Source organism: Mirounga angustirostris, unplaced genomic scaffold (genome assembly GCF_029215605.1).
Source record: "Mirounga angustirostris isolate CCGP_5_RB_7025 unplaced genomic scaffold, mMirAng1.0.hap1 SCAF_17, whole genome shotgun sequence".
NCBI lineage: Eukaryota > Metazoa > Chordata > Mammalia > Carnivora > Phocidae > Mirounga > Mirounga angustirostris.
The window spans coordinates 54,555,108-54,581,857 of NW_026991725.1; the positions used below are offsets into that span (position 1 = coordinate 54,555,108).

Here is a 26,750-nt window from a genome sequence, read left to right on the forward strand (position 1 = left end):
TCCCCGTGCTTGTGTTCCCTCTCCCGCTGTGTCTCTCTCTGTCAAATAAATAAAGGCTTTAAAAAAAAATTTAAAAAACATAACATGATGAAGTTCTGGAACTATAAGGATAAAGAATATCACTTGGTATTCAGGTAGAAGAAAATGGTCTACAAGGGGAAAAAAATCAGGTTGGTAGTAGACATCTCCAAAATACTCACTTCCAGAAAACAGTGAAACAGTATCTACAGGGCAAAAGGAAGTACAACCTGATAATTTTGTAGCCACCCAAGGTGTCCTTTAAGTATAAAGACAACAGATAGGTAGTCTTAAATATACAAAAAGATAGCATCTATGAACTGCTCTTCTAAAACATATTGGTGGATGAATCCCTGTCAAGTCAGACAAACCATGGTAAAACAGACTGATTGGACTAACACAGGATTAAGATGAAACAACTACAGGAATAGTGGTTTTTGAAAAGAATGTGTCATAAAACTTGATAAGGTGAAAGTAATAATATAATGGGAATTTGGGGAGAAGGATTTCTGGGGAAAAGTCCAAATATGCTCACTTCCTCCAGGCAGTTAGTAGAAGAAGTAGATACTTTGAAACATAGGTTAAAAACGCCACCACTGATAAAACCTCAAAATATTGCACTATCTTTTCTTCTTAATTTTGGACAGATATTTTTAGGAATTAATCCACTGTAATTGAATTAAATGGAACATTTATCTCAAGTTCACCTCAAGTTAAAGTTTTTCAATTTTACTTCCATTTTATTTCAAGTGACATTCAATTTCATGGCATCCATGGAATTATTTCCATTTTTCTAAAATTATAATACGTACTCATCTATCTTTCTGTCTGTAAATATGCATAGAAAGAAGGCTAGCTCTGAGTATACTGACAATGGCCATTTCCAAGTTAAGAGCATCTGGATGATTTTTACTTTCTTTTTATTTTTTACAAGTATGTATTATTAAAAATACATATGTACACAAATCTGACCATCTTATTCCTTTGTTCAATGTCTTTTAAAAAAATACTTATTTTTAATTTTTTAAAAAGATTTTATTTATTTGAGAGAGAGAGACAGAGAGAGTATGAACGGGAGGGTAGGGTGGGGGGAAGGACAGAGGGAGAGGGAGAAGCAGACTCCCCACTGAGCAGGAAACCCAATGCGGAGCTCAATCCCAGGGCCCTGGGATTATGACCTGAGCCAAAGGCAGATGCTTAACTGACTGAGCCACCCAGGTGCCCCTAATTTTCATTTTTTATTTTTTTTATTTTTATTATTATTATTTTTATTTTTTATTTTTTTTAAAGATTTTATTTATTTATTTGAGAGAGAATGAGATAGAGAAAGAGAGCATGAGAGGGGGGAGGGTGAGAGGGAGAAGCAGACTCCCCGCCGAGCAGGGAGCCCGATGCAGGACTCGATCTCCGGACTCCAGGATCATGACCTGAGCCGAAGGCAGTCGCTTAACCAACTGAGCCACCCAGTCGCCCTATTTTTATTATTATTTTTAAAAATTTTATTTATTTATTTGACAGAGAGAGACACAGTGAGAGAGGGAACACAAGCAGGGGGAGTGGGAGAGGGAGAAGCGGGCTTCCCGCGGACCAGGGAGTCCGATGTGGGGCTCGATCCCAGGACCCTGAGATCATGACCTGAGCCAAAGGCAGATCCTTAATGACTGAGCCACCCAGGAGCCCCTAATTTTCATTTTTTAAAGATTTATTTATTTATCTTAGAGAGCAAGCAAGCAGGGGTGGGGTCGGGAGGGCAGAGGGAGAGGGAGAGAGAAGCCCAAGCAGACTCCATGCTGATCATAGATCCCAACATGGGGTTCGATCCCAGGACTCTGAGGTCATGACTCCAGCCAAAACCAAGAGTCGGATGCTCAACCGCCTGCACCACCCTGGCACCCCTTAAATATTTTTTTTTAAGCAATCTCTATGCCCAGGGTGGGGCTTGAACCCACAACCCTAAGATCAAAAGTCACATGCTCCACCAACTGAGCCAGCCAGGTGCCTCTGTTTATGGTAGTTTTATTCATAATTGCCAAAACTTGGAAGCAACCAAGATGTCCCTCAGTAGGTGGATAGATAAACTATGGTACATTTAGACAACAGAATATTACTCAGCACTAAAAAGAAATGAAATGAATTATCAAGACATGAAAAGACAAGAAAGAACCTTAAATGCGTATCACTAAGTGAAAGAAGCCAGTGAAAAGGCTACATATGGTATGATTCCAACTATATAACATTCTGGAAAAGGCAAAACTATGGAGACAGTAAAAAGATCAGTGGTTGCCAGAGGTCGGGTGGTAAGGATGAATAGGCAGAACACAGAAGATTTTTAGGGCAGTGAAAATAATCTGTATTATAATGATAGGTACATGTCATTGTACATTTGTCCAAACATATCGAATGTAAACACCAAAAGTGAACCCTAGTGTAAACTGTGGACTTTGGGTGATTATGACTTGTCAATGTAGGTTCATCCATTGTAACAAATGTATCACTTTGGTGAGTGATTATATTGATAATGAAGGAGGCTGTGTATGTGTGGGGTCAGGGGGTGTATGGGAAATTTTTGTACCTTCTTCTCAGTACTGTTGTGAGCCTAAAACTGCTCTACAAAAATAAAATCTTAAAAAAAGTTTATTTTAAATATAAAGGCTGAAAAAGATACACTTGGAAATAATATATTTTAAAATAAATCTAATGAGGGCGCCTGGGTGGCTCAGTTGGTTAAGCGACTGCCTTTGGCTCAGGTCATGATCCTGGAGTCCCAGGATCGAGTCCCGCATCGGGCTCCCTGCTCGGCAGGGAGTCTGCTTCTCCCTCTGACCCTCCCCCCTCTCATCCTCTCTCTATCTCATTCTCTCTCAGATGAATAAATAAAAATTTAAAAAAAAGATAAAAAAAATAAATCTAATGAAACTTTTGGGTTATAACTAATGTATGCTCATTATCAAAACTATGGAAAAATACAGGAAAGTGTAAACAAAGTATACACTGCTTTTTTTTTTTTTTTTTAAAGATTGTATTTATTTGTCAGAGTGAGAGAGAGTGCACACAAGCAGGGGGAGTGGCAGGTAGAAGGAAAAGCAGGCTCCCCTCTGAGCAAGGAGCCTGATGTGGGATTCAATCCCAGGCCCCTGGGATCATGAGCTGAGCCAATGGCAGACGCTTAACGACTGAGCCACCCAGATGTCCCTATACACTGCTTTTTAAAACTGGATATTGTATTATGAACATCTTCTTGGGTTACTAAATATGCATTAGAAAATTATGGTTTAATGCTCTGAACCATGGCTATGTAACTGATCATACACTGCTACATTGAGATTGCTACCAATTTTTTAAAAAAGATTTTACTTATTTATTTGAGAGAGAGAGCAAGAGAGTGAGCGAGTGAGGGGTGGGGCAGAGGGAGAAGCCTGATTCTCCCAGGACCCTGAGATCACGACCTGAGCCAAAGGCAGACGCTTAATCGACGGAGCCACCCAGGCACTCCAGTTGCTACCAATTTATTGCTATTATAAATAGCGTTGTAATAAATATCCCAATATAGATTAACCTTGAATCCTATTTTAAAAAAAAGTTTCTTTATTTAAGTAATCTCCATACCCAACGTGGGGCTCGAACACATGACCTCATGTTCCTCCAACTGAGCCAGCCAGGCGCCCCACCTTGAATCCTATTTTTCTTAAAGATTTTATTTATTTATTTGAGAGAGAGAGAATGAGAACGAGCGGGGAGGGAGGGGCAGAGGGAGCAGGAGAAGTGGACTCCCTGCTGAGCAGGGAGCCTGATGCAGGGCTCTATCCCAGGGATCCCAGGACCCCGGGATCATGACCTAAGCCGAAGGCAGACACTTAACCAACTGAGCCACCCAGGTGCCCCTTGAATCCTGTTTTTATGGTATATTTGTAACCTCTAGACACAAAGGCAGGCTTTGTGAAGGCCGCCCCTCGCTGGTCCCACTTTACTTCTGTTGCATTGCTTCCCCCAGTCACATTACTTGAAGGCCCAGCCTCCCTTCAGTTCCTAGAATAATCTGCCTTTGAAGCAGGACTGAAACAGCTTTCGGTTTTCACATAATAGCTCCATATCGGCTAAGTCTACTTCAGTCTCCATCCTTGGTTTCTTTTCTAGGAAACATTGTTGTCCTTTGCGCCTTCTGGGAGGATGGGAGCCCCGACTTGCTCTTGCCAACTGGGCCTGGAACTGTGCCCTTGAGCCTCAGCCCGGTCACTTCTTTGTGTATCTGGAGAAAAGGACTGCAGGAGGCTTTATTTTAATCTCTTACAGTGAGAGGATGCTTGGTCAGATCTACTTTGGCAGCCAAGCATACGGCCTTTTTTTGCTTTTGTTTTTTTGTAGGGGAAAGACTCTTACTGGGTCTCAAGAGGAGAGGGGGTTTAATTACCAACATGACCCCAACAGTCCCAGACTTTGCTTTGTGGCTTCTCTTTCACTGTGTGATTTGTATGGATTTATTGGAAAACACAAAGACTTCCAGGAACTGCTAGTAAGCCAGACTCATTTATGTTTCCTAGTAGGTACTGGATTCTATTTCCCAGCTCAGCTAAAATTAGTCTGTAAAAAGTCTTGGGCTTGTTAATGCCAAACTGATGTGAAGACAAGCACTGGGAGAGATGAGATTTTTATTGTGCTGCAATCTTAGGACAAATGGAGCCAAATCTACAGGATGGCAAAATAAAGAGCTGTAGAAAAACCCTTCCAAACCAAAGTACTCATTTAGAACTTTCTAGAAAGTTAAAAATAACTACGCAAGGGGGCACCTGGGTGGCTCAGTTGTTAAGTGTCCGCCTTCGGCCCAGGTCATGATACCAGGGTCCTGGGATCGAGCCCTGCATTGGGCTCCCTGCTCCGCGGGAAGCCTGCTTCTCCCTCTCCCACTCCCCCTGCTTGTGTTCCCTCTCTCGCTGTGTCTCTCTCTGTCAAATAAATAAAATCTTAAAAAAAAAAAAAAAGAAAAAAAATAACTACGCAAGTCAGGGATCCAGACTGTTTTATTTAATTAAAGGAAGTGAAAACAATTTCCGTTAAGTCTCAGAGTCCCCATTGCTGGGTAAATGAAGAGAAAGTGAGGAGAGGGGGTCAGGATGTCCAGGCGTCACTCAGGTTCTTTTTTTTTTTTTTTTAAGATTTTATTTATTTATTTTAGAGACAGAGCACAAGAGGGGGGAGCGGGAGAGGGAGAAGCAGACTCCCCTGCAGGGAGCCCGACGCGGGACTCGATCCCGGGACTCCAGGATCATGACCTGAGCCGAAGGCAGTCGCCCAACCAACTGAGCCACCCAGGTGCCCCAATCACTCAGGTTCTTTGAAAGCACACATTTACATGCTGGCTACAGGAAGAAAGTTTATGGTAGGGGTGGAGTCATTCATTTATTCGACAAACATGTATTGAGCAACTACTATGTATTGACTTTTTTTTTTTTTCTTTTAAAGATTTATTTATTTATTTATTTGACAGAGAGAGAGAGAGAGAGAGATAGCGAGGGCAGGAACACCAGCAGAGGGAGTAGGAGAGGGAGAAGAAGGCTTCCCACTGAGCAGGGAGCCCGATGTGGGGCTCAATCCCAGGACCCTAGGATCATGACCTGAGCCGAAGGCAGACGCTCAACAACTGAGACACCCAGGTGCCCCTGTACTGAGGGTTTTGATAGAGGTTGGGGATACAGAGGGGCTTATGGTATAGAGTAAAAAATTAGGGTGTATGCTAGGATATAATAGGACAATGAGACTGTAACAAAAGTGCCCACGAAAATCTAGGCAAATCAGGGATGGTGCTACAGAGTCTAAAATAACCCTTGAGCTAAGGTTTGAAGGCAAAATAGGAGTTTGCTAGAGGGACCAGGCAAGGGGTTAGGGAGTAAGGCTGCTAGAGGGAAGGGCTAGCATATGCAAAGGTGTGGATGCACAAGAAGGCACGGTACATTTGAGACCCTGCCTAAATATGGCACTGGACATAGATGGGGGTACTGGGCAGTCCTACCTACTTTTGTCATGGGAATAGATGTGATGTGGGTATGAGCAGGTGGTGGCTGATAAGGCCGAGCGGGGAGATCAGGATCAGACCATGGAAAGCTTTGAGACCTTGCAAGTCTTGCTAAACAAGAGGTCCTTGGGCCCCAAAGCACTTTGACAGGCATGGGTTGTAATTGGGGGGATCTGCTTTGTTTTATTCCATCACGATCAGGCCTATCTTGAATCCCCACCCTTTCAGGTCAGAGCACTTTGGAGCCATGTAGCTGACCTTCCTCTCAGTCACCCTCCAGAATGAGGCCCATGAGAACACCACAGTGTTTATAAAAAGGTTTAAAAGCATCGTTATAGGGCGCCTGGGTGGCTCAGTTGGTTAAGCGACTGCCTTCGGCTCAGGTCATGATCCCGGAGTCCCGGGATCGAGTCCCGCATCGGGCTCCCTGCTCGGCAGGGAGCCTGCTTCTCCCTCTGACCCTCCTCCCTCTCATGCTCTCTGTCTCTCATTCTCTCTCTCTCAAATAAATAAAATCTTAAAAAAAAAAAAAATTAGGGCGCCTGGGTGGCTCAGTTGGTTAAGCGACTGCCTTCAGCTCAGGTCATGATCCTGGAGTCCGGGGATCGAGTCCCACACCGTGCTCCCTGCTCGGCGGGGAGTCTGCTTCTCCCTCTGACCCTCCCCGCTCCCATGTGCTCTCTCTCTCCTCTCATCCTCTCTCTCAAAAAAAAAAAAAAAAAAAAAATCTTTAAATAAAAAAAAAAGCATCGTTATATTTTCAAGGAACTCTAATCTATGCTTTTAATTTATCAAATCAAATCTTATCACAACGTACACAGAATCATTTCTAATTTAGCATTCACTTGTATGGATGGAAGCTGAGTAGAGAGGGAAGAATATTTTATTGGATATGTGGGGTAGTCTTTTTAAAAATATATATATAATTTAGAAATATAGGCTTTCTAAAAAAAAAAATCAAACTGTACAGAATTCTGTAGAATTAAAAAGTGAAAGTATCCCTCTTCCCTGCCCCTATTAAGTAGCAGCTATTATTAACAAGTCTGGTATATATCTTTTTTTTTTTTAAGATTTTATTTATTATTTATTTGACAGAGAGAGAGCACAAGCAGGAGGATTGGCAAGTGGAGGGAGAGGGAGAAGCAGGCCTCCCGCTGAGCAAGGAGCCCGATGTGGGGCTCGATCCCAGGACCCCGGGATCATGACCCGAGCCGAAGGCAGGTGCCCAACGACTGAGCCACCCAGGCGCCCCTATCTTTTTTTTATTTTAAAGATTTATTCATTTATTTTAGAGAGAGAGAGCATGAGAGTCAGGGGCAGAGGGAGAGGGAGAGAGAATCTCAAACAGACTCCATGCTGAGAATGGAGCCAGAAAGGCATGGATCTCAGGACCCTGCGATCACGACCTGAGCAGAAACCAAGAGTTGGAAGCTTAACCCACCTTGCCACCCAGGTGCCCCTAGTATGCATATTTTTAGAAATTATCTATGCATACAGAAATGTGTGTGTGTTTAGAGAGAGACAGACAGCACGAGCAATGGGAGAGGGGCAGAGAGAGAGGGAGAGAGAGAACCCTAAGCAGGTTCCACACCCAGTGCGGACCCTGACCCAGGGCTCAATCCCACAACCCTGTGATCATGACCTAAGCCGAAATCAAGAGTTGGTCGTTTAACCAACTGGGCCACCCAGGCGCCCCTGCATATATTTCTTGTTGTTTTGAAATATAAGACAAAATAATTCTATGGACTCTTCCAACATATTAAGAAGCACAAAAGCAACAAAAGACTAAATCTGTAGGTTGCATTTTCCAATTACATACAATTCCCCAGTACCCCAGAGAGGGTCTCTAATCTCCACTGTGGGCCTGAACTTCAGCATATGCACAGTGAGACAGCTTTGCACAAAAGCAGCAATGATCAATGTCATGCCAACACCTGCTAGTTAGCTCCGAAACCTTGAACTGTTCTTCTCTTTCTTCAACATCTACTAAGGTGTGTTGCCCGTTCCAGGCGTTTAATATGTATCTGTTAACAATATACAATTTAATATCATATGACTCAATAAATTAGCAGAATACCTATGGAGGTATTAAGAACTGGGTAAAGTCGCCAAAAGTATCCATTTAGTTGTCTAATGACTGAGATTATGCCTTCTTTTCTTGACAACTGAATATTTTTGCCTCTGTAAGTGATTAGGTGAGTGGTTTACTGGGGTGAGCTCTTCTGGCCAAATGTTTCCCTGAAACCAAGCAAGGAGGCTCAGAACAAGGGAAAAAAGAACTGAGCACACACAATGCCAATCAAATGTACTCTCCAAAACACACTGGTCACAAACAGGTGACCTACTTTCCTGCAAAAAGGCAGGAATCAATTCTGTCTTCCTTGCTGGTTTTGGGTTCTACCACTGCCATTTATTAAATGTGTTGACCTCGGAGAATTCTCTTAATCTCTCTTAGCTTCAGTTTCTTTGTGTGAAACAAATAAAGGATAATAAAACCCATCCTGTACAGTTAGCCAAAGCCTCAAATGAGATGGCCTTTGTGAAAGTATGTGTCAGGCATGGGGCAGATATAAGATAGGGTGGTTGAGACAGAGGCTCTGGATGCAGACTGCCTCAGTTTAAATACCAGCTCTAGCACTCACTAGCTGGATGACCTCAGGCAAATTATTCAACCTTTCACCAAACCACGGCTTCTTATCCACAGCATAGGAAAAATAATTGGATTATTTTGAGGAGTAAGTGAGATCATGTACTTAGCATGGTTTTGGGCACTGACAATAACGCTTACTACATATTGACCATTATCATGAGTGTAGGTCTTCCATACAACTTTCCTTTTCTCCTCCTCCCCCAATTCTTCTCTTCGACTCCTCTGAATAACCTAAAGTAGGATTCCAAAACTCTGCTTTTTCTGGGTTATGAAATGCGAGGCTGAAAGAATGAATAAAGATTGCAATTGCTAGGGACTGAATTGTATCCTCCCAAAATTCATGTGTCGAAGCCTTATCCTCTAATGTGACTGTATTTGGAGATTGGGTTTTTAGGAAGTAATTAAGGTTAAGTGAGGTCATAATCGTGGAGCCCTAATCCTGTAAGACTGGTAGCCTTGTAAGTAGAGAATGAGAGAGAAATTTCTTTCTCTCCTCTCCATGTAGGCATACAAAAGCAGTTAGCCATCTGCAAGCCAAGAAGGAAACCCTCTCCAGAAACTGATGCTGTTGGACCTTAATCTGGGACTTCCAGCCTCCAGAACTGTGAGATAATGAATTTCTATTGGTTAAGCCATGCAGGCTACGGTATTTGGTTATGGCAGCCTGAGCTAAGACACATGGTTTCCTTGAGTCTTCAAACTGGCTTCTCAAAGCGTTTACTTTTTTTTTTTTTTAAGATTTTATTTATTTATTTGACAGAGAGAGACACAGCGAGAGAGGGAACACAAGCAGGGGGAGTGGGAGAGGGAGAAGCAGGCCTCCCGCCGAGCAGGGAGCCTGCTGCGGGGCTCGATCCCAGGACCCTGGGATCATGACCTGAGCCGAAGGCAGACGCTTAACGACGGAGCCACCCAGGCGCCCCTCGAAGTGTTTACTTTTGACAAGTTGACTACCTCTCTACTGTAGCATTTCACAAGTAGGGGATGTTGCTGAAGCTGCGTGATTTCAGAATACATACAAAAATTAATAAATTAAGATAGATGGTGAGAATGATGACCTTAATAACCAAGCTAAGATCTTTGGTTTGAGGGCAGTCTTCACCACTCAGACCTGGCCCTGAAGAAACATCCTGCGTTGCTGGGCAAAGCAGACACTGCACAGGAGGATGTCCACGTGTGCAAACACGGTGCCAGGGCACAAGCCCATTCATATTATTACTAATCTTAATAATGAGAAAAGAAATCGCAACATATACCAACGGAGTAAAAGGGAAGTACGTCATCTTTGAAACAAACAAACAAACAAACAAACAAGTGATTTCTTTCACAGATTTACTCAAAATCACGTATCTTTCAAGGTTTACCGAGGAGGAAGTTTACAAACAGAGAGTAAGTAACTTCTGTAGATGATGGTTAATAACCTGATAAAGCTGGGGCAGTTAGGGTAGTCTGGCTCTAGATCTGTGCTCTTGAAAGCATTACAGAACCAATTGGCATAGACAGAGAAAAAATTCTCCCATGATGACCCCAGTAGTTTACCCTGAGCCAAATAAAATAGAGAATAAACTGAAACTTTTTTCTTTTTTTTAAGTTGATTTATTTTTTTAGTAATCTTCACACCCAATGTGGGGCTGGAACTCATAACTCTGAGATCAAGGGTTGCATGCTCTTCTGACTGAGCCAGCCAGGCACCCCTGAAATTTTTTTCTTATCTCTTTGTAGGGCACTGAAATGACAGGAGCCCCCAAATCTAACACAATGAAGGTGAGTTCCCAACAAAAATGCCTAACACAATGAAGAATATATATTTTTTAAGATTTTTATTTATTTATTTTAGAGGGAGAGAGAGAAAGAGCAGGGGGAAGGGCAGAGGGGAGGAGAGAGAAGAGAATCTCAAGCAGACTCTGTGCTGATCATGGAGTCCTACATGGGGCTCTGATCTCACCACCCTGAGATCAAGACCTAAGCCAAAACCAAGAGTCCGATGCTTAACCAACTGAGCCACCAGGCACCCCAAGAATATCTTTCATAACCGGCAGTCAACACAGTTAATACTAAAAATAGATGTGTTCTCAATCAAATCATTAATGCAGATCAAATTACCTGCTCTTACTAAAATTGTTTAACACAGTTTAAGAAATTCCACCCAAACTAATAAGAAGTGGTACATAAATAAGAGGCATTAATGGAAAAATGGAAGACTATATTAGTATTATTTGCAGATGATTTACCCATAACACTAAGAGAATCAAGTGAAATGTTGTTAGGTTCTTTAAAGAAGTTTCGTAAGTGTATGGATATAAAAGAAATATACATAAAAATCAGTAAATCCTCTCCACATCAGCAGTGAAGTCTTAAAAAATATATCAGAAAAAGTCTTATTCATAATAACAAAAAAATAAGATGAGCCACAATAACTTTAGTAAGAATGCTTTTGGTACCCAGATAAAAGAAACTACAAGAAGTCCTATCCTTTGTCTCAGTAATTCATCATCTAGGGATCTACCTAAGGAAAGGGTCAGAACTTCAAAGATTTATTATCAAATTTTAAAATACTTTAATATCGGGAACACTTAAATATTCAATAGCAGGAGAATGTTAATCAGGTTATAATACATCCTTGTGATCAAATCTTTAAGACCATTCTAAGGACTATTTAATGACTTGGGGAAATGCTAAAAATATTCTCTCATGAAAAAAAGAAGGATACAGAATTTTTTATAGCATCTGATGCTAATTTTGCTTAATATTGGGGTTCTTCTCTGAGTAGGGACTTCTCATTTGCTTCACAATTTTCTGAACTATCCCTATGCCCACTCCTCAGGTTATATGACACCAAATGCGTAATTCTCTTCCTCGTCATTTGTGGTTTTCTCTTCTTGCCTTGCCTGATCTCCATACTCTCTTATCGCCCCATTGATCCAAGGGCAACTGCATCCACTCCAATGGTTTTAATTTTTCTATATGCTAAGGATGTCTAATCTGTTCTTTCCCGTAACCCAATTCTCGCCTGTAAACTATGCCAGCTAATCTTTATCCACTTACATCTCTATGCCTGTAATTTCCATTATCCCAGATTTCTTCTGTTCTTGAAATCCTGCCACTTAAACCTCTTCAATAAGACTCGAATTCATCCCCTCATCTCCATCTTACCTGCTGCACTCTAAATTGAGACATTCTCCTTTTGCCAGGATAAATGCACGAGACTGATTGGCCTGTGTCCTAAACTCTTCAATCCATTCTATCATCAGAATCATCGGGGTGGGGGCGCCTGGGTGGCTCAGTCGTTAAGTGTCTGCCTTCGGCTCAGGTCATGATCCCGGGGTGCTGGGATCGAGCCCCACATCGGGCTCCCTGCTCGGCGGGAAGCCTGCTTCTCCCTCTCCTACTCCCCCTGCTTGTGTTCCCTCTCACTGTGTCTCTCTCTGTCAAATAAATAAAATCTTAAAAAAAAAAATCATCGGGGTGATCATTCTAAAACTTCATTTATTAATTATTTATTTATGGCAAAAGTGGTAGGGGGTAGAGAGGCAGAGGGAGAGTGAATCCTAAGCAGGCTCCATGCCCAGCGCAGAGCCCAACATAGGGCTTGATCTCATGACCCTGAGATCACGACCTGAACTGAAATCGAGTCCCTCAGTCAACTGACTGAGCCACCCAGGCGCCCCTAAAGTGATAATTCTAAAGCAAACAACTGATCATCTGTCTCCACTCTTGTTTCTGATTCTGTTGTGATGTCATGAAGGTTCAAACAGTAAGAGATACATGTCTGCCAGTGCTAATTTATTTACTGCTCATCTAAACTCTACTCCCCTCCACCCTTTTCTACTGTGGGAGGAAGCAGCTAATTAAAGCAGGTACTGAAATGAAAAAGGAAACCCAGGGAGAGTGACTCAGCTCATGGACAATGCGTGGAGACAATCTAAGCCTAACAATCCGTTGGATTTTTCTCAACAAAGTGGTCTTAATCAACTTAGAGCCATTTATAGTTTCTGCTCTTCCCCAGGCTCCACTGTGGATCTTCTAGAGGTGCTAGTAGTTTTCCAGGTATTACCCACAGAACCTGCTCTGTCTTTTTAGCCTGTTTTCCTTTTGTTTACGTCATCTGCTTAATATATCTTTTGTTCCTTGGTTTAGATTGGACACTTGAAATACATCTCCTTGCTCTGCGTCCTAAGCAGTCCTATAGCTAGGCCCCAGCCTAGGCCAGTCCCCTAGACCTTCACTAACCTAACCCAACAAAAACACAAGGCTAGGTGGGTTGTAAAGCATACAGGCTTTGTAAGACAGTGAGGCAAGGGCGCCTGGGTGGCTCAGATGGTTAAGCGTCTGCCTTCGGATCAGGTCATGATCCCAGAGTCCTGGGATCGAGTCCCACATCGGGCTCCCGGCTCAGTGGGGAGCCTGCTTCTCCCTCTGACCCTCTCCCCTCTCATGCTGTTTCTCTCTCGCTTGCTCTCTAAAAAATAAATAAAATCTTTAAAAAAAAAAAAAAAGACAGTGAGGCAAAATGAGCATTTTTTCCTATCTATAGCCATTCCCAGCATTCTTCTGCTGAAATAGAGCACTCTTAAACAAATAAATAAATAAATAAATAAATAAATAAATAAATAAAGCTGGTATCTAACAGCTACCATGGTTGGGATGTTGGTAGAGGGGGTGGTGGTGGTGATGATCCACGCAGGGCAGGAGACCTCAGAGAGTCTGTTGGCAACTCCTGGTTTTTCTCCACAATATAAAGAATATAGAGATGTGCCGAAGGAAAATACCCCCGTTCCTGGCAGGACACAGTTGTGTCTGCAGGGGACGCCTGCAACTGCTAATGCGGTCACCTTCTAACCATGAGGGGAGAGATGTTGACATGATGGAAACAGCTGCACAGAGATATGGAAAGGACTTGGGTTTTTTTTTTTTTTTTAAAGATTTTATTTATTTATTTGAGACAGAGAGAATGAGAGACAGAGAGCATGAGAGGGAGGAGGGTCAGAGGGAGAAGCAGACTCCCTGCCGAGCAGGGAGACCGATGCGGGACTCGATCCCGGGACTCCAGGATCATGACCTGAGCCGAAGGCAGTCGCTTAACCAACTGAGCCACCCAGGCGCCCAGGACTTGGGTTTTTGATGATGCTGTCGAGCCAACCTGGCGCCATCTTGCTTTCCGGGGGCTTCATATGCAGGAGGACACATTTACTGTTGAAGCTGCCTAAACGGATCCTAGCAGATTCAGACTCATTTGTAACTCATTAGATTCACCAAGCCTGCCTGGACTAGTAACTTCCTTCATCTAATAGTGTACTTGTTCTTTTTTTTTTTTTTTAAGATTTTATTTATTTATTTGGCACAGAGAGACACAGCGAGAGAGGGAACACAAGCAGGGGGAGTGGGAGAGGGAGAAGCAGGCTTCCCGCTGAGCAGGGAGCCTGACGCGGGACTCGATCCCAGCGTCCTGGGATCGTGACCTGAGCCGAAGGCAGACGCTCAACGACGGAGCCACCCAGGTGCTCCTAATAGTGTACTTGTTCTAATCTTGTAAGGGTAAACAACAAAATCCGACTGGGACTTTGTTGAAATAATGTAGAAAGTAGGAATAAACAAATGGTGGGTGAAGGCAGCTTCTACTGCACTTCTTTCCTGTCCTTAACTGTGTATCTAGAATCTAGATAACAGAAACCACATACCAGATAAGCAAGCTTCATCTTTCTTATAAATTTCCCTTGTTATGTCCCAGAATTAAGGTCAACTGTTAAGTAAAGTTACCAGTTCATCTTAGAAATTGGTTAGTGTTTACCTACTTAATGGTAAACTATCCAAATGGGACTCATTTCCTGGACAAACAGAATCTGAAAATTATGATATAACTAGATACGGGTTATAGTAAAGATATAACTTATAACTTCTTCTCTAGTACTCCTGGCCTGTAAAAATAGCAGAGCAAATTTTGTTTTGTAGGAATGAGTTGAAAACATCAGCAAAATTACTACTTTGGCCTTTTATACATTTTGGGGGTGATTGTTTATTTCTTCTTTGCTTATACTTCAAGGAACTTGTGTCTTCATCATGTTATAAGTTGTGTTATCCCCTTCTTGCACATTACCCAATAACAGAAACGGAAAACCTTAAAAAAAGGAAGTAAGCACAGTTTATTTTATAATAAATCCCAAAAGCAATGTTGCTGGTAAGGAACAGATATTTAAGCCCAAAAGATAGTAATACAAACTCCAGTTGCTGTTATGTAGACCTCTGATTTTTTTTTTTTTAAGATTTTATTTATTTATTTTACAGAGAGAGAGAGCACAAGCAGGGGGATTGGGAGAGGGAGAAGCAGGCTCCCCGCTGAGCAGGAATTCCTATGCGGGCTCGATCCCAGAACCCTGGGATCATGACCTAAGCCAAAGGCAGATGCTTAACCCACTGAGCCACCCAGGTGCCCCTGAGTTTTCTTTTTTTTTTTTTTAATTGAAGAGGCAGGTCAGTAACAATACATTAACATATATTTATATATGCCAGAAAATAATCAGAGAAAAGGTATGTGGTATGGTACTCAGAATTTTTTCTATTATAAAAATTTACAAACAAACAAAAAAGTTAAGAGAATAGTATAATCAACACTCATGTATCTTTCATCAATGTTCAAATTGTTAATATTTTACTATTTGGGCTTAATCTATATAGGTATGCATTTTTTTTTTTCTGAATCATTCTAAAGTAAATTACAGACATCATGATCAGTCATATTATATTTAGCCTTGGTTTCAATATCTGCTTTTCTTTTTTTAAAGATTTTATTTATTTATTTGACAGAGAGAGAGACAGTGAGAGCAGGAACACAAGCAGGGGCAGTGGGAGAGGGAGAAGCAGGCTTCCCGCTGAGCAGGGAGCCCGATGTGGGACTCGATCCCAGGACCCTGGGATCATGACCTGAGCTGAAGGCAGACGCTTAACGACTGAGCCACCCAGGTGCCCTCAATATCTGCTTTTCAAGCATTTTTTTCATTCATGTTTTATAAAATCCTTAAACAAGATTTAAAAAGAGAATAATTATGTTCATGTTGTTAGAAAGCAAGACTTACGGTGTAAGAGAAAAGAGATTTGATGTAAAAGCAAATGTATTAAACAAAACCCTTGAAATATTAACTCTACATTGTAAGCATTAGTATTCCTGATATCTTTTTCCTTAAAAAAATACATATTTACTAGCTCTGTCCACTATGAAGGTCAAGTAACAATAGGAAATAATAACACTGTAGCAATACACACTCCTAGTAACTCTAATTATGGTCTCTAAACACCACACCCTACCAAGAGAAACCAAAGCTCGTTAGAGGGATGGCTGATGCCAGGACTGGGGCAAGAAAGCATACAAGAAGGCACTGGGAAATCTCGTTGTCCTTGACAGCAAGCAAATCTTACACAACTAAAGAGACCATGCCAAAAGGACATAGGAGCTAACATTAAGAGGCTCAATAGCCAAAGACGAGACAATTGGAGAATCAAAGAATACGACCGAAACGGAAACCCTGAATACATAAAAACACATAGGTACCCGATGAAATAAAAAAGTGCCCTCCCCATCCAAGCCACAAACAATGGATTACTGCTGGAGGTATGTAGGGCATTGACTCCTTATTCTGAAAATGGCAATTAAAGAATTAAGCATTTAGGGGCGCCTGGGTGGCTCAGTTAAGCATCTGCCTTGGGCTCTGGTAATGACCCTGGTGGCCTGGGATCCAGCCCTGAGTCAGCCTCCCTGCTCAGCGGAGAGTCTGCTTCTCCCTCTGCCCCTCCCCCTGAGCATGCTCCCTCTCCTTCTCCCTCTTTCTCGAATAAATAAATAAAATCTTAAAAAAAGAAAGAATTAAGCATTTATCCAGTCTATTCAGATCAAATTATATACTAGGGTAACTAAATAGCCCCAGCTGATAAAATTTTGCTTTGCAGAAGAATTACAGCTAATACATTTAGAATGCAGGAGACATTTAGAAACTCAGCATTTGGCTATTTCTAGTTAAAACCAATGATTCAGGCAATCATGAAAGCATTACATGAAAGGTGGGTGTGGGTCTTTAAAATGAAAGGAGCAGCCGTTGCCGTGTGAATTCACTATCAATGGTAGAATCATTAGAAAGCAAGGCAATCGGATAGCATGTGGTCCCCTGAAATGATTCAATATGAAGTACACAGTACAATTTATAGCGGTATTCGCACCCCTGAAAGTTACAGCTAAGTTCTAGTTTGCAAGAAATATGAATGATAGAAGAACAACTTAATACCATGAGGAGGTAGGCAAGACAAATCCAGAATGCATGACATTCTATACAACAACTAAGTTTTTTCAACAAAGACAACGTGGGGGAGGGAGGGAGGAGCAATGAAGTGCAGGATGTGAACCAACTATAGGGTGTGGACTCGTTTAGGCCCCGACTTGAACAAACCAACTATAAAAACAGTTTTGAGCTACCTGGAGAAATGTCAGTATGGACTGGGTGTTGGAGGACACCAACATTAATTAATTACTAATTAAGTATTAACTTTGTTGGATGCGATGATAATGGCATTGTGACCATAGGAAAGAATGTCTATCTTCTTAAGAGACGTCTATCTAACCATGCAGGGGTGAAACAACCTGATGACTAGATTTTCTTTAGAAGTGCTTTGCACACACAAAATATGGGAAGTGGGGGTAGATGAAGCAAATATAAAAAAGGCTTGATAATTACTGGGCTTCGGTAACAGGCATCTGGGGGTTCATGACACAGTTCTTTATACTATTGTGTATTTTTTGAAATTTTTGTAACAGTGTTTTTAAAGATTAAAAGAGAAGTAGCTATCTTCAGAGACAGAATCTGAACAGAAGTTGAAAACATTTATTTGCATTACACTGTCATTTAAAAACAAATGTGGAACTATTTTAAGTAGACTTCTCAAATAAGATGGTCTTACCCACCCACATTAGTTTTTGGTGTCTTTTGAGTGTACCACTGTGGATTTATTGCCAAAGAAGTTCTACATTTTTGAAGGAAAAATTACCTGTTGTCAATAATCATTATACTGGAGGATGGAATCCCCAAAACATCACAGCTCTGCAAAAGTTCTTTCTTACGCACCTCCCCTTGATTGTAGTAATTTCCTGAAGATAACAAATACACAGTGGTAGATTTCTTTAATAGTGGAAATCTATCAGTTTACTCATTCTTTTTTTTTTTTTAAAGATTTTATTTATTTATTTATTTATTTATTTATTTATTTATTTATTTATTTATTTATTTGACAGAGAGAGACACAGCAAGAGAGGGAGCACAAGCAGGGGTAAGTGGGAGAGGGAGAAGCAGACTCCCCGCCAAGCACGGAGCCCGATGCGGGGCTCGATCCCAGCACCCTGGGATCACGACCTGAGCCGAAGGCAGACCCTTAATGGGGTGAGCCACCCAGGCGCCCCCAGTTTACTCATTATTATCTCATCTTGTTCCCTAAGGGACTTAAGCCACCTGAAAAATTTGTGGTTATGATGAAAGGCTGAAGGAAATATTACTCACTCCTGTGAGATGACTGACATCAGCCCAGTCTTTAGAATCATCACCATTTAAGCCTCCCCATCTCTGTATCTATCTGTCTGTCCCTCTGTCTGTCTGTCTGCATTTCCGTAGCATGCTACAAGCAGTACTGCATATTGCCAAGACCACTGGCTTTGGAGGTAAGCAGATTTAAGATTGCCTCTTCTATAACTGCCCAGACAGAATAAGTCAGGTACCTGGGCACACTATTAATTTGGGCTCTTTTAATTGATAGTCCTCAAAAATCTGTTGAACGTTTATTTAAAGAGGCTCTTACTCCTGAGTATTACAGGAAAATGTGTCCCTGGGGGATCTTGACCACATCGGTGCCCCAAATAGCTTATATATCCTTTCTTTTCCCAACACATATATTCTGTTTCCTAAGAACGGTTCTGCTAAGTACAGCTTCTCTGTATCCTTACAAATAATATACGGTGAAGATTTAGTACCACTTAAACTGCACTTATGAGCAACTGTCTAGCTAATGCACCCCTTAATTCAACTCTCCAGCAGATAATTGCATGTGTAATGTGTGCTAGTTACTTAACTTTCCCGAGCCACAGGTCTTCCACCTGTAAAGTGAAGATGATGACCATCTCCTACGGCTTTCCTGAGGATTACATGAAGCAATACATATCCACCCAGTTCAGTACACAGTGTTTTCTCTTTCCTCGACTTCTTTAACTTTACCTTCCCCCTCCTCTGCTTCATTTCTTCCTGAATTACAATCCATTTTCATTGTCTTGACCAAATGGCATCCCCTCTGGGAAGTCTCCCATTTCTTCTGGCAAGGAATCATTTCCAGTATTCTGCTCAGATGTATGAATGTTTCTCCATGATCAGATTATGAATTCCTAAATGTCATTGACCTTAAAAGTCACAGTCTCCTTCAACTTTGTATCATCCTGGTGTCCAGCACACTTCACCCACTCATGAAGTACTGAACCAAGAGGGGCTTCCTTTACTGGCCAGATAACCCAGACAAAAACCGTTCTGCAAGACCTTTCAACTTTGGTGGGAGTTACTCTAGTGCTAGTGGTGAACTGTTTGAGCCCAGAAAGGAGACAAGTCATTACATTGTATCCAACAAAGGGACTAACCCTAAAAAAGACTCCACAGATAATAGCTTAGTTTCGTATTGTTCTCATCACAATATTTTACTTTTTTTTTTTTTAAGTCAGATGGAAACTATAGTCAGTTTTATGATGGCTATTATATTTTAGGTTCCTCTCAAATCCATACACATACCCTCTCCTATTTCACCTCAAGGTTATTTGATCTTTGGTGAAAAAGAGTCTAATGGGGGGAGCCTGGGTGGCTCAGTCTAAGCGTCTGCCTTCGGCTCAGGTCATGATCCTGGGGTTCTGGGATCGAGCCCCACATCGGGCTCCCTGCTCCGCGGGAAGCCTGCTTCTCCCTCTCCCACTCCCCCTGCTTGTGTTCCCTCTCTTGCTGTGTCTCTCTCTGTCAAATAAATAAATAAAATCTTAAAAAAAAAAAAGTCTAATGAACACTTCCTAAGTCCAGAGGCTGTGCACATCAGACTCTGATTATGATTCTGAGGAACTACTTAGAATGGAGGCTAGTGAGTTTATGGAGCTGGTTTTATGACTTTGTGTTTGAATTAAGGAACTTAAAATAGTTTAGGGAGTTGAAGTCAGAGACCATTTTAAAAATTTTCCCTAAGCTTGGTGAACATGTAAGCACTTCAGCAGAATGTGTCTGAGATCCTTCAGCAGCCCTTAATGACATACTCTAGAACTGTGTCCAACTAGGGTAGGTGTACTCTGGGATGCACAAGATTATCTGTTGGGGTGAGAAAAAGCTTTAGAACTTTTCCTCTTAATTTGTATACCGTGTCCTTTATATGTCAACGTTTGTTAATGTTTTATAATGTTCACACCAGTTCAATGGGCCATGTACTTAATACAATTATAAATAAGTATATATATATATATATATATGTATATATACACACACACACACACACATATAATGGGAGTATATTTTCGAAAGTTTTTACCAATAGGAGGGGTGCCTGCATGGCTCAGTCTGACTCTTGATTTCAGCTCAGGTTGTGATCTCAGGGTTGTGAGATCAAGCCCTGCCACGGGCTTCATGCTGGGTGTGAAGCGTGCTTTTGGGATTCTCTCTCTACCCTCTCCCTCTGACCCAACCCCCTTAAAAAAAAAAACAAAACAAAACAGGGACCAGTGAAGTGGCCCAGAGATTAGTGACAGCAAGAGGTAACTACCAACCCTAGGATGGACAGATAAAAGGAGTAGGCAGTGTTACTAGAAGCCAAAGGCCTCAGTCCCCCAATGGAAGTTGAAACCAAAAGACCTAGACTCTCTTCCATTAGTATGAACCCAGTTGGAGAAATCATGATTTAAAAACGAAACTAGAATTAAAAATTGGTCAAATGACGGGACGCCTGGGTGGCTCAGTCGGTTAAGTGGCTGCCTTCGGCTCAGGTCATGATCCCAAGGTCCTGGGATTGAGCCCCGCATCGGGCTCTCTGATCAGCAGGGAGCCTGCTTCTCCCTCTCCCTCTGCCTGCTCTGCCTACTTGTGTTCTCTCTCTCAAATAAATAAAAAAATAAAAATTTAAAAAAATTGCTCAAATTACTTGAACAGACATTTCTCCAAAGACAGATGGGTAATAAGCACTTGAAAAGATGCTCAATATCATTAGCCATTAGGGAAATCAAGGCAAAACCACAACGAGGTAACATTTTACACCCACTAGGACGGCTACAGCAAAAACAAAAACAAAAAAAACAGGGGCACCTGCTTGGCTCAGTCAGTGGAGCGTGCGACTCTTGATCTCGGCGTTGTGAGTTCAAGCCCCCTGCCGGGTGTAGAGATTACTTAAAAATAAAATCTAGGGGCGCCTGGGTGGCTCAGTTGGTTGGGTCATGGTCCCAGGGTCCTGGGATTGAGCCCCGCATCGGGCTCCCTGCTCGGCGGGAAGCCTGCTTCTCCCTCTCCCACTCCCCCTGCTTGTGTTCCCTCTCTCGCTGTCTCTGTCAATTAAATAAATAAAATCTTTAAAAAAATAAATAAAATCTAAAAACAAAACAAAAAGCCATCACCATGACATGGGCTTTAACGATATAAAAAAAATCACACAAAAAATTACAGGTGTAGGTGAGGATGTGGGGAAATTGGAACCCTTGTGCATTGTTGGTGGGAACATAAAATGGTAAAGCTGCTGTGGAAAACAGTTTGGTTTGAGATGCCTCAAAAATTTAAACATAGAATTAACATATAACTCAGCAATTCTACTCCTATATATATACTCAAAAAACCCCTGAAAACAGGGACTCAAACAGATACTTGTATACCTGCGTTCCTAGCAGCATTATTCACAATAGCCAAAAAAGGGAAACAACCCAGGTATCCAGATAAGCAAAATGTCATATATATATAATGGGGTATTATTCAGTCTTAAAAAGGAATGAAATTTTGATATATGCTATAACATGGATGAACTTTGAAAACATTATGCTAATTAAAGTAAGGCAGACATAAGGGGCACCTGGGTGGCTCAGTTGGTTAAGCGTCTGCCTTTGGCTCAGGTCATGGTTCTGGAGTCCCAGGATCGAGCCCCATGTTGGGCTCCCTGCTCAGCAGAGATTCTGCCCCTCCCCTCACCCAGTTCGTGCTCTCTCTCTTGTTCACTCTCTCTCAAATAAATGAATAAAATCTTAAAAAAAAAGTAAGCCAGACATAAAAGGACAATTATTGCATGATTCTACTTATATGAAGTACCTAGGATAATCAAATTATTCTAGAGACACAGAGTACGACAGTGGCAGCCAGGGGCTGGGGAGAGGAAGAAATGGGGAGTTATTGCTTAATATGTGGAATTCTGCTTGGGAAGATGAAAAAGTTCTGGAAACAGATAGTGGTGATGGTTACACAATATTGTGAATGTACTTAATGCCACTCACTGAATACTTAAAAATGGCTAAAATGGTAAATTTTGTTATGTATATTTTTCCACAATAAAAAATTAGATTTGCACTGAATAAAAATCTTTCAATTATTAGCTATCACTGTAAAACAGAAATTACTTTTTTTAAAGATTTACTTATTTATTTTATTTTATTTTTAAATTTTATTTATTTATTTGAGAGAGAGAGCATGAGACGGGGGAGGGTCAGAGGGAGAAGCAGACTCCCTGCCGAGCAGGGAGCCCAACGTGGGACTCGATCCTGGGACTCCAGGATCATGACCTGAGCCGAAGGCAGTCGCTTAACCAACTGAGCCACCCAGGCGCCCCTACTTATTTATTTTAGAGAGGAAGAGCAAGAGCAGGAGGGGCAGAGGGAGAGGGAGAGGAAATCCCAAGCTGACTCTGCGCTGAACTCGGAGCCCGTCACGGAGTCCAATCTCGCAAGCCTGAGATCATGACCCTGAGATTAGGACCTGAGCTGAAGCCAAGAGCTGGAGTCTTAACCGACTGTGCCACCCAGGTGCCCCAGAAATTATGTCTTTAAAACTGGTAGAGGGGAGCCTGGGCTGGCTCAGGCTGTGGAGCAAGCAAGTCTTGATCTCGGGGTTGTGAGTTCAAGCCCCATGTTCAGTGTGGATTACTTAAAAATAAAATCTTAAAAAAACAAAACAAAATTGGTAGAACAAGTTTTTAAAAGCTCATTTAAAAAAAAACTGAGCATGTATCTATGCAGGCAAGATCAAGGAACACTGCCATTTGCTATTATCAACCAATATACTCATGCTTGTAAGTAGTGTATTTTTTTTTTAATTGAAATATAGCTGATACACGATGTTACTTAGTTTCAGGCAAAGTAAGTACTGTATTTCCTTATCATTCCTAGAAGGAGTGCATTAATAATGACTTTTTTACTAAGGGAAATATTACTTTTTGTTAGTTTTTCTGATCTGTGATTTACAGAGATTGTTATTAACAGGGCAAACATATGGGGAACTGTCTTTTTCTGAATATTCGGGCATATTTGTATCAGATGGAACGATAACTATGTACTGCCTGAGAACAGTGTCTAATTCACTGCAGGGAGCAGTTGTAACAAGTATTTCCAATACTAAGCTCTTCAGAATGTATTGTTTTGTTGATTATTCCCATTCTATAGTTCTGAGTTCTACTGCATTTTCCTTCTCTTTCACACTTGCGTCTTTCCTTTTCACTATTCATAGCAATCTTTGTCACTGTGGGACTTCTCTTTGGTCTCTGACTTGATCTTCTTCCCTGATGTTTACTAGCATTTCTTTTATGATTTCTCATAGTTTAAGCAAGTCCTTTATTTTTAGACTTAAAATTCTAACTTATTAAGTAAATAAAAGCTCTGAAAAGTGTGTAGCATTCTTTAGTTGGGTAAATACTCAGCAAGACATAAACATTTTTACAGACACTTATACACTGCTAGGTTCAGAATAGGGGTTGTATAGAAAGTTGCCTGGCATATAAATTCTAAGCTTAATTATAAAAAAGAAGGTAAGTAAATATATATTAAGAAATATATAAATGGGCGCCTGGCTGGCTCAGTTGGTTAAGCGACTGCCTTTGGCTCAGGTCATGATCCTGGAGTACCAGGATTGAGTCCCACATCGGGCTCCCCGCTCAGTGGGGAGTCTGCTTCTCCCTCTGACCCTCTCCCCTCTCATGCTCTCTCTCACTCTCTCTCTCAAATAAATAAAATCTTTAAAAAAAAAAAGAAATATATAAAATGCTCATAAACAGCTAACCTATCAGTTCACCCATCAGTATCAACAGTTATGAATAAGTATTGTTTTCAGTTAGTCCTTGGATGCCTATGTATTCTTTGGTTGACATAATCATATGGAAGTCCTATCAAACTAAACCTTAGGGAAAAGCACTTATTTTATTTATATATATGTATATTATGCATACAAATATGAAATTTTAATTTATTTTTATAAATTAGGACCGGAAATATATGTAACCTTTGTGTCATGTTCTGAAGTTTCCGTAACTCCCTTAAAGAAATAGAATTCAAGTTTTATTTTATTTTTTAAATTATTTTTTGTTTGATTTATTTTTATTATTATTATTTTTAAAGATTTTATTTATTTATTTGACAGAGAGAGACACAGTGAGAGAGGGAACACAAGCAGGGGGAGTGGGAGAGGGAGAAGCAGGCTTCCTGCTGAGCAGGGAGCCCGATGCAGGACTTGATCCCAGGACCCTGGGATCATGACCTGAGCCAAAGGCAGACACTTAACGCCTGAGCCACCCAGGCCCTCCCTTTTTGATTTTTATTGAGATGTAATCGATGTGTAACAGTTTCAGGTATACACAGAATTCATATTTTTATTTATTTTTTGTTTTTTATATTTTTAAAAGATTTCATTTATTTGAGAGAGAGTGAGAGAGAGCACGAGAGTGGGGTGAGGGGCAGAGAGAGAAGCAGACTCCCCACCGAGCAGGGAGTCTGATGCAGGGCTCGATCCCAGCACTCTGAGACCGTGACCTGAGCCGAAGGCAGATGCTCAACCGACTGAGCCACCCAGGTGCCCCAGAATTCATATTTTTAAATATTACAAATTTATTCTATTCTCAACAGCATACAGTTAATATTTAAGATCATACTTTTTTAGAAGTCCCAAATGTATCGGATCAGAAAGAAAAAAGTTAAATGAGACTAACTTCTTGAGGCTGGATTGAAATATAGCTCAATGAGGAAAATGGTGAAGAATTATTCATGGTTAAAAAGCAATATTAAAAATATCCCGCTAAGTTCTGTTTTAGGAAGTAAGGTGGATCAGATGTCTGGAGAGACCTTCTTAGCATAGAATATCTGAACATGTGAAATAAAAGGCAAACATGTTTTAGAATGCATGGCTGGGGGGCACCTGGGTGGCTCAGTTGGTTAAGCATCAGTCTTTGGCTCAGGTCATGATCCCAGAGTCCTGGGATCCACCCCCGCGTCAGGCTTCCTGCGCAACAGAGAGTCTGCTTCTCTCTCTCTCTCTCTCCCTCTGCCTCTCCCCACCGCTTGTTCTCTCTCTCAAATAAATAAATAAAATGTTAAAAAAAAAGAGAAGAATGTATGGCTGAATTAGCAGGAAAGTAAGGGCTCTCTTTGGAGGTCTTAAATAGGTAGCACAAATCCAGACAGGTAGAGGGCACCTGAAGCCAGGGCACCTGTGCCTGGTGGCCTAAAGTTGGGGGAGGAGCAGATAAAGGTTGGGCACAAATAAGGAGACCTCTACACGAAGATAGGACCTTCAAGAGGCACTATCTACAGCAGGGGAACAAGGAGAAAACCCACTCTAAACAGAGATGGTGGGGCTACATCTCTGTCTCAGGTTCCAGAGGGAGGGAAAATGAGGAAAATATCACCCCCTAAGAATTGTTAAGTACGCGCTTGTCTTCACTTGGTGTGGCACACTGTGTTTTCCAAAAACAGCTATAGCAATATTTCTAGTCCCACATGTACTTGGAGAACCTTGCTGCTCCCTATCAACAGGCGGAGTCTTTGTCTCTCCTTGAATCTGGATGTGACTTGGGACTGCCTTGCAGTCAAAGTGATCCTGCCTGATTTCCAAGGCTAGACCAAAAAAGGTAATGCGGCTACCCCTTAGTGCAGGCTCCCTCTCAGAATTCTTGCCCAGGAACCCAGCCACCAGCTTGTGAGGAAGCCACCAAGCTACAGGGACTTACCCCATGTGGATGTTCTGGCCAGCATCTTTAGCTAATTCAGGTGATTCTAGGTCCCAGCCTTTGGGGCTGCCAGCTGAGGTACTGAGCATTGTGGGGTAGAGACTACTGTGCTATTTGAAACCATGAGAGATAAGGAATCATTATTGCCTTAAGCCACTAAGTTTCGAGATAATTTGTCACCCCGCATTAGACAGCTAATGCCCTTGGGTTTGGGCCCTGAGCTTAAGCTAGCTCTATGGCCCGAAAAATCTCAGTCTAAAATTTTGAGTGATCTAAGGTGGGTCGTGCCCTTTGCTGCCTGGCTGAAGCAAATATAAGTCATTAAATTATTAGAAATATGGTTCCAAGAAGCATGGGCTTATGATAAAAAAAAAAAACCTGACCCGCAAAATACACTTGGAAACAAGTCACTTGGAAGGAGTTATTCAAAGAGCAGAATCAGACACAAAGACTACAAAAACTAGAATTATTAGAAGTAGATATAAGTATTTAATATATTTAAAGAAATTAGTATCAAACTATGAGAATGTAACGAGACTATACTATTTGCAAAGAGAACCTCTGAATATGAGAAACAGATTAAAGGAAAAATTACTAATCATCTCAATACATATGTAAGACTGTTATAAAACTATTTTATAGACATTAAAGCGGGCCAGTGTAAATGAGCAGACTATAAAATCATAGACGGGAAGACTATATTGAAAAAATCAACTTTCAAAAAAAAAGAAAAAAAGAAAATACATCAACTTCCCCTAAATTGATCAACAGAGTCAGTGAAAGTCCAATAAAAATGCCAGAAAAGTTTTTCCTTGAACACAACCAACCTTATTCTAAAATGTATTTGAGAGAAAA

At 41.3% G+C, this 26,750-nt stretch overlaps 1 protein-coding gene across 25 annotated transcripts in view; it reads right to left on the reverse strand.

The window, feature by feature from the left end:
* Window positions 1-26,750, reverse strand: part of PIGL (phosphatidylinositol glycan anchor biosynthesis class L) — a 130,988-nt gene that overhangs the window by 97,325 nt on the left and 6,913 nt on the right. For 23 of the 25 annotated variants that reach the window (XR_010408537.1, XR_010408538.1, XR_010408540.1 and 20 more), the window contains exon 2: window positions 17,703-17,802. The exons of 1 other annotated variant lie outside the window; for it this stretch is intronic. Coding sequence is in view for 18 of the 24 variants with exons in the window: in XM_064582698.1 (XP_064438768.1) it covers window positions 17,703-17,802 (100 nt within the window). In the remaining 6 variants the exon portion in view is untranslated. Of the gene's footprint in view, window positions 1-17,702; window positions 17,803-26,750 lie in introns of those variants that run through there. One more of the 25 variants, XM_064582707.1, reaches the window with a different exon arrangement.